This window comes from Tiliqua scincoides, chromosome 2 (genome assembly GCF_035046505.1).
Source record: "Tiliqua scincoides isolate rTilSci1 chromosome 2, rTilSci1.hap2, whole genome shotgun sequence".
Classification (NCBI taxonomy): Eukaryota; Metazoa; Chordata; class Lepidosauria; order Squamata; family Scincidae; genus Tiliqua; species Tiliqua scincoides.
This window is the reverse complement of record NC_089822.1, coordinates 135,058,899-135,067,474: the sequence shown is the minus strand read 5'-3', so window position 1 is coordinate 135,067,474 and position 8,576 is coordinate 135,058,899. Positions and strand designations below refer to the sequence as shown.

General features: G+C 46.3%; 1 protein-coding gene across 1 annotated transcript; it reads right to left on the bottom strand.

Annotated features, from left to right (window-relative positions):
- Positions 1 to 1,033: 1,033 nt before the first annotated feature.
- Positions 1,034 to 6,879, bottom strand: LOC136642013 (aquaporin-6-like). Its single transcript, XM_066618175.1, has 4 exons — positions 6,517 to 6,879; positions 4,111 to 4,269; positions 3,131 to 3,211; positions 1,034 to 1,225 (listed from the first exon to the last, which is right to left on the bottom strand). Exons 1-4 carry the CDS (start codon positions 6,877 to 6,879, stop codon positions 1,034 to 1,036), a joined length of 795 nt encoding a protein of 264 aa, XP_066474272.1.
- Between the last annotated feature and the right edge of the window lie 1,697 nt (positions 6,880 to 8,576).

Sequence of the window (8,576 nt, the reverse complement as noted above, 5' to 3'; positions counted from 1 at the left end):
AAAAAAGGACTTGTGTGAAAAGGCTCCTGCTGGGGGTAGATCTAACAGCAGAGACCCCTCTGCTTCGTGCTGCAAGGAGGCAAAGTCTAGAAGCCTAGGAAATCACTCCATTCTCTATGGCAGTGGTACCCAAACTTTTTCAACTGGTGGCTCCCTTGACCTGCTGGGTCATTGAGAATGGCTCCCTATTAGGGCTACAATCCTATACATTGTACAGGGCGGCAGGTTTTTCACAAGGATTCCGTGGCTCCCCTGATCGGTTTCTGAAGCAACCCAGGAAGCCATGGCTCACAGTTTGAGAACCACCACTCTACAGTGATCCCACTGTGAGAGAAGCTCCTTTTGGAAGTGCACTGGGAGGTCCTTACTCAGGAGCGCACAGGTGTGAAGGGTTGACAAGGACGACAATAAAACTCAGTGTCACAGCCCAGTGTCTCAGATCCTCGCTTGTTGCCAACGTAGGGGATGAGGCTCAGCAGAATTTCTCACTTTGGAATGTGTCTGAAGGCAGTGATTTATATAGCATGTGACACTGCATTGGTAAAATGATCCATTCATCAGCTGGGAACCCGTTGGCAGTCAGTCTCTCTTTATTAGTATTTACTGCTTATCCTCTGGTTGGATTTGCACGGCAGAGTGCAGGCTGAAACCTTGACAGAGCAAATGCATGTCATTGTGATTCTTCACTGCAGTCTCCCCACTCACCTTGGACAGGGATGGGTGGGGTCCAATCTGGTTCCTGCTCCTCTTGTCAACCGCCAAGGATGTCTACACATCTGGGCACGGTCTTGGAAACCCCTTGACCATGTGGCATCATGTGTCAGCTAAATGTCTCCTTAAAATTTGACACTTGGCAAAGCATATAACAGCCAAATGCGTATGTATTCACCTGTGGCCGCAGACTTCAAAGAAAGGTGCTTGGAGCCCTCTACTGGCCAGTGTTGAACTAACATGCTCACGGGTTTAGTCCCTCACAAAGCCCTTCTGAAAATTGCAAAGGCCATGAATGTTCTGCCATTGGGCTGCCAGGAGGTTATAGCCTTTCTACAAGATTGGACATTGATATTGACTGCTGCTGGTTCCCTTCCTTCTGCAACTGTTCTCTTTCGCAGCTGCCCGTGAAAATAGCCAGTCGTTGTTTCAAGGTCTTTGAGTCGTAGTAAAAAACAAAGTTATAAAGCAGAGAGGCCAAGATGGCACCAGCCAGGGGACCCACCCAGAATATCTGCAGGGATAGAGAAAAAGTTTTTGGTAAGGGAAGGCAAGGAGAAGCTGCTGTACATTTACCTGAAACATTGCTTGGGCCAAATGGTGGAGAAGGGAGATATGCAGATTGAAAGACTGAGGAAATTAGTCACCCTCAAAGTTAGTCAAATTCATGGGACTTACTTGCACCTATTATTTTGTCCTCTTCATTTCAATGGATTTAAGAGCAATTAATTTACTCTAGACTGGGGCTAGTCTCACATTCTACAACAAGAATTACCACATGCTGAAATTAGGATAAGCTCCTGATTATTATATCACACCTATTTATAACAAGGTGCTTATTTTCCTCTAATGTTATTCTAGTGGAAAAATCAAGGGGCCAAACAAACAGTTGTTTCATGGCAAGTGATGCCTTGTCAGCATGTGAGCTAGAACGCACTGTCAGGCTGAGCCCATCACACTTTCCATCTCATCTAGAGTTAGCCACAACTGGAAGGGGCTGCGAAGAATACCATTCCCAGCAAGCCTCAGGAGCTTCTTTGGACAGATCGCAGTCCTGGGGATGGGTGGGAGGATCCTCCTTCTCACCCCAAATCCTATTAACCCTTGTGGACACATTTGAGCAGCTCACACAGCTGTTCTCCTGTTTGTCCCAATATTGCAACAAACAGCATGGGGCCATCTCTAACCTTTGCAGCTGGCAGCAGCGTAGTGATGCTATGGTTGGTGTAAGCAGAAACTCCACCTATGAGAAACGGCCATGCCTGTAACCCTAGTACCCTCTACATGTCTCCCTCCTTCCACGGGGCCATTGCTAACAAGCCCTGCCTTAAGGCTGTTCCCCTGGTAGGAACGTTAGAGCACATCCCAGAGCATCCTACTGAATCAAGGCTGGTGTACCAGTGAGGACCTCCACCCTTTAATCTTGGAAACATAACAGAGAGGCTCATAAGCAGGTCCAAGACTAACCAACATTTTCAGCATAGGATTTGTGGACTGCTGACTACATGAGATGCCACAAAAGCTTCTGCTGAAATGAAGGCATTAGTCTTGCAGCAGGTGCAATGAAGATGGTTGTTTGGGGCTTCTTTTTGCTGCAACAGGTTACCCTTTTAGAAGTTGTTCCCTCGGGAGTGGGATGATTAAACGGTCATGTCCATACTCATCCAATACTCTTGCTGAGCCAAAAGGCCTTGACAGACACAAAGGTGTAAACGAAGCCATGGTCAATTACTCTGATTACCTGGAGGGCCACTTTGAGGACTGCTTGCAATGTTGCTGGCCTGCCAGTAAGCCCTGTTATTATAGGGGCTCTCTTTTACCTCTAGATTGACAATGCAAGCTTCCTTTGAAGGTCTGAGAGGTCTCCCATTGCTGTCTAGTGTAGGACATTTATTTGTAATATTCCCAAACCGGCCAAACCGTTCCCCAGGACAAAACAAAAAGGAAGCAATAAGTTTCCGGCATTTAGCACAGGAAGCTATGTTACTGAATCACACCACTGGTCCATCTGTGGCTCAGTTTTGCCTACAGTATTGGCACTCACACGTCAGGGCTCCAGAAAGGGGAATTTCCAAGTCATACTTAAAAATGCCGGCGATTCTTCCTGGAATCTTCTGTTTGCAAAGAAGTGCTTTACTACTAAGGTACAACACCTCCTCAAGAAGTAGAGCAGCTCACTGTGCTACTTCCTCATAAAGCACCTAATCACACTGAAGAGTGGGAGGGAGGGAATGGGTGTGTGTGTAAATATATCTGTATATAACTGAATGAATAAATATTATTTGGCATCAGTCCAAGCAAATGAGACACATGGGAGGACCAGCAGCCATTTGCCTATCTTGCATCTGGCCCCCTTAACTTGCCCCTCCTACTTTGGGATAGATGATAGGGAAGGAAGGGACAGAAGGAAAAGTTTTACCCAATGATCAGGAAACTTAGCGACAATAACTGCAGGACCAAGGGATCTTGCTGGATTCATGGAACAGCTAGTGAAATAACTCTAGGGAAAAAAAGTTGGAGAATTGTGTCAGGTCAAGCATTTCTTGGTGACTTCATCTCTCTCTCTCTCTCTCTCTCTCTCTCTCTCTCTCTCTCTCTCTCTCTCTCTCTCTGCACCCTCCTTTAGAGAAGGACAGCCCAGAATTGTAGGTTGGAGTGTTCTGGAGTAACAAACATTTCTCAGCCAGCTCTGAAACCCAAACCACACACACATAGACAGTAATCCACTCCTCCAAAATGTTCCCCACCCTTTGACTGACTGTTGAGACTGGAGGAGGCTGCAACATAGGCAGTATTAGTGTTCCTATGGCAGCCCCCCCACAATCACGTTGGTAACACTTACTTTGCATTTACCTGAAAACCTGCACACACTAATCTGTACTGCACTCTGGGTAAAATAGCTAGAGTTACTGAATGCTAGCTATTTTACCCACTGTGTGTCCCAACCAAACACAGTGTCAAACTAGGAGGATTAATTAACTATGGTCTAACTACTTAGGAAGGTTATGATGGCCCAGAATATTCTTACCCATAGGATTGTTTAATTGATTCCAGTGTCCCAATGCCATCATGCTGTGTGTGTGTGTGTGTGTGTGTGTGTGTGTGTGTGTGTGTGTGTGTGTGTGAAGAAAGCCAGCTGGGTTTGTAGTGCCACAGTGACACTCAGTATTCCCTGGTTTTGTATCATCTGCTTGAATATCTCCATGGCCCCACCCAGTTTTGGACACCTCCTTTCTTTCTGATTTTTTACTTGTAACACCTGCATGGGATAAGCAGTTCTATGTCGTTTGAAGATCTGCTCCCAGTACCTGAGCGTTAGTTGGTCCACCAAAAAGGTGTCCCTTCACTTGCTCATAGGACTCCTACATCCTTTAAGCTGCCTCTAGCTCCAATACTTACCCCCACTAAGTGGCCCAGAGCATCTGAGACACCAATCATTATAGCTGGAGAGCCGCTGCTGTGACGGCTGTCAGTGGAAGCAAAATAGCAGAGGACCAGCTGAAGGGTCAAAATGAGCTCCACTGCCACAGCCTGTGCAGCCGTAACATTATTCCTCACCTGCAGCAAAGGAAGAGAAAGAGGAAAAGGAATGATAATGACACAGTACAACAGCTGGCTACTTCCCGCCATTCTGACATCATCACTTTCTTCAGAGTGGTGTTCTCATGAGGAAGTACAGGTTCAAGACTCAGCTGGGTTGAGTAGGACGAGCAGAAAAGAGCCTTGAAAGGAGGGCTTTTTGGGTAGGAGATGAGACTGCCCTTCCTGTAGAATCCCAGCTTCTTAACAGGGCCCAGCTGAGAGGCAGCAACACAACAGAGCCAACAGATGGGTGGTGCACGTTGGAGTCACTATTCTGATTGTGAGATTTGGTCTCTTCCGCCTTGCCCTCAAGCAAACATGAAGCGAGTCAGTTATCAGTTGGTGCACTGCAACTGATCGATAAGTTCCAAAAAGCAGCTGCCAATCACTCAGTTTCTGTAACTCAATTATGCAAACATAGTTGATCTTGCTCTAGATCAGATCTAATCGCTTCCACTCTGTTTCCCAATTCCTGAGCAACTTCTTTGCTGTCCTGTCACTCACACTCATTCTCTTACTCACACCCAAACAGGCAGAGAGAAACTGCCTTCTTGACCATCATTGCTGTGTCTTTTTCTCTTTCCAAATGCCAGGGCTATGATTCCTGCTTGCTTCAAACATTTTGGGGGTCAAACTATACATTACAGGAACAGAGGCAGCACCAGGCCGGGGGGGGGGGGAATGGGGAAACAGAAAGGACCAAGTGCATTTCTTAGACTGGGGCTAGCTGCATCCTAGTTTCCTAAATTTCTGGGGGAGGGAAAATAACAGTGCATTTCATGTGGGTGGTCCCATCCTAAACACAAACAGAAGTGAGCACATGGGGAAGTGCTCTTTATACATGCACTGATACTTATTATATACATTGACTGATGAGAATAAAGAAAAGCTCCCTGAGCATGTTAAAAGTGTGTTTTCTCCAGGTTTCCAGCAGTGGGGGGACAATATGAGGAACAAGTTACTTTTCTGGGGGACACTCCCCCCCCAGCACCTCCAATGTACAGGAAACAGAGTCTTAGCACTTCTATAGTAACATCACCACCAACCCACCATACATAGTAGCCAGAATGTGTTCCCCTGTAGATCCGGACCTCAACTTTAACTCTACCTCCTGAAGTGGTCCCAATCCAGATTGCCCCCTGTCTGAAATCCGTCAAGGAGAAAAAACTCTCACTGGTGTCAATGGGAATGTTGTTCCTTTGACAAACAAGCAGTGGGGGCCTAATCAGGGTCAGGATTGCAGTGGAGGGTAGAGAAGGCATCACTATGGTCCCAATCCATGGGGGATCAAATCAAACAATTATGCATTATATAAAGAAATAAGTACAGAAGCGGCAAACACACATTTTCAGTGATGTGTTGTCTGATCCACGTTCTGCAGCATGGTTGTGGAATTCTCTCCCTGGGGTGGGACAACAGGCACCCTCCCCCCATGGCTCCCCTTTCTGTTTATCTAGAAGGCATTGGATGGTTGACTTTAATGCTGTTGTATTTATCTTGGGATTAGGTTTGATTTTTTAAAAAAAAAGTATATTGTTGTTATTTAGATTTTCAAAATGGAAGCCACGGGAATATTAGTTTAAGATGCAGTGTATAAAATCACTTAAATAAATGCATTTATTTATTTATTTATTTATTTATTTATTTATTTATTGTGCAGTGGTTGGCAGCCTTCAGTCTCGAAAGACTATGGCGTAAGCCTACAGCACCCGGCATTCCCAGGCGGTTTCCCATCCAAGTACTAACCAGGCCTGACCCTGCTTAGCTTCCGAGATCAGGCATGTGCAGGGTAACAGTGTGGTGGGGTGGGCTGTGAAGGGCACATCAATCCATTCTTGGCCGAGGAGGAGAAATCCCAAATAGTAACAAAGGAAGGTACCAGCTGGAGCTGTTTAGAAAGGCTGCGAAGGATGGAGCAGCAGCAAAAGTGCACGGTGTGGTTTCAGTAGTTCTGCGTTTGGGCTAATAGCAAGCAACACTCAAATGCACCAGCAGATTAAGCAGCACCACCAAAGCCATAAATTAGGCACACGGGGGGAAGGGGGATTGATTGGCTGCAAGTCGGGATTGGTGAAGGGAGCCCAAGGATGAAGGAATTGTGGGGTTCAGATTCATACTGCTTGGGGAGGAAGCATGTGAGGACAGATTTTCCCTATGGACTGGATCATTCCAGATCCTTCCCAATTATAATATGGGTTCAGAAAGTGGGGATTGAATACGTACCATGTTAATGCCTAAATTGCCTCGGATGTTCCCAGGAGTCACTGCATAAAGAGTCGCTGCTCCGGCAATGCCTCCAACCAGCTGGGCAACCACGTAGCAGGCAGCCCTCACCAATGAGATGCGAGAACCAAACAGGAAGCCCACGGTCACTGCTGGGTTGAGGTGGGCCCCGCTGGCATGCCAGGCGATCTGGACCATGGTGGCTGCAGCCAGGTTGAAGGTGATGGCGATCTGCAGGACTGAGGGCAGAGCGGAGGGCCACTGCAGCATGGAACCCACTCCGAAAAAGATGTAGATCGCGGTGAGCAGGAACTCTGTGAAGACAGCCCGGTAGAAGGCGACTGAGAGCAATTCTGTCCACATCTTTGCAAGGAGGCTAGCACTGAAAGATAACTGAGGATTCCTTGCTGTAGCTTCTTGTTCCCTCCCCTGCTGGGTCAGATCAAGGAAGCTCTATGCAAATGAGCCAGATTGCAACACTGGGCTGGACCAGGAAACAGCAGGGATATCTCCCACAGCATTTTCCTGCTCCCCGGCCCACATTCCAACAGTGATGGAAATGCTGTGCAACTGCCAAGCCTCAAAAGAGATGTACATCTCCAGGTGAGACAGCAGCTTCTAGCCTGGAGGACAATGGATGGGGCAGCTGATGTGTGGTACAGATGCATCACTAGGGTTTGTATCACCCAGTGCAGGAGACCAGCGCATCTCCCCCCTGATGGACATCCTCCCATGCAGTGGGTGTGGCAACACATCATTGCCTGCTGGATTTTTGGCTATAACTTTTTATAGAATAAAGATATTTCAACACAGTTTGTTTCATTGCATTCTACTTGAAATTAGGCATCAAATGATACATAACATAATGGTATTATTCCTAAACATAGCGATTTAAACAATTTTGACCACTAGTGGTGTCAGCCTCCATGCACGTCAACCGGTGTGATCCGTGCCCCCCCCCCAGTGACACCACTGGTGTGGTGCATCCCCCCTCCCAAATTATTGCACCTAGAGATTCTCCTATGCATGAGGTGTCTAAGGAAGGCATGTCATAGAGGAAGACAATGTTAGTTGATTCTGATGTTGTTTAAAGGTTAAGATTATGTCACCTATCAGCAGGAAGTCCCCAGTTCAAATTTCTCCTCAGTTGTGATCTCACTTTGGGCAGACAATAGTTTCTCCCCCAAATTTCAAAATATGCTTCGTTGTGAAGATCACTGGGCTTCTTTTATTTGCAAGGCACTTCCTTTTGTGACTGCAGATTTCTGCCTGACACTTCCTATTCTTCAATTTCAAACTTTCAACATGTCAGAAGACTCTTTACGTCTCATTTATGCTTGACCATAAATGCCAAAGGTAGCAATCACGACAGAGATAACATTGATTGTTTGAACAAGAACTTGAAAAAAGAAAAATGACGGCTACACAACCTTGGTTTGGATTAGAATCAATTCTGGTCGCACCATGAAAAGATTGGAGGACTGAGTTACAAGAGATTTTATGGCACGCAAGTATGCTCAAGTGATGAATCAGAGAGTTTTGCTGGCACGATGCCAGAACAGCAGCAACAGTGTGTGACACTATATGTCAACAGCCACTACAACACCATGTTAGCACCAGCAAAAAATTATTTGCTGCTTCCAACCATAAGAGGTTCAAAACCTGGTTTTATAATCCCTGCTGGAATCAGTGGGTATAGTGGCATCACTAGGGGAGTACAGGAGGTGCAGGCCACACTGGGTGAGGCACATGGGGAGGGTGACACGACTACTTGCCAAAATTTTTAAAATCTTGATATTTTTGTATAATGCCCTCAAGTTATATATCAATTGATGCATAATTTCATGCAGAATGCAATGAAACAAACCACATTGAAATATCTCTATTTTATAAAAAATTATAGCCAAAAAATCAGCAGGGGCAGGGCGATGATAAATCTATTGTCTGCCCGGGGCATTGCCCCACCCACTGTGTGGGAGGAGGTTCATAATAGGGGTGCCACACTCACCTCCTGCCCCAGTTGACACAAACCCTAGTGGTGCCACTGAGTTGGTGGAGGT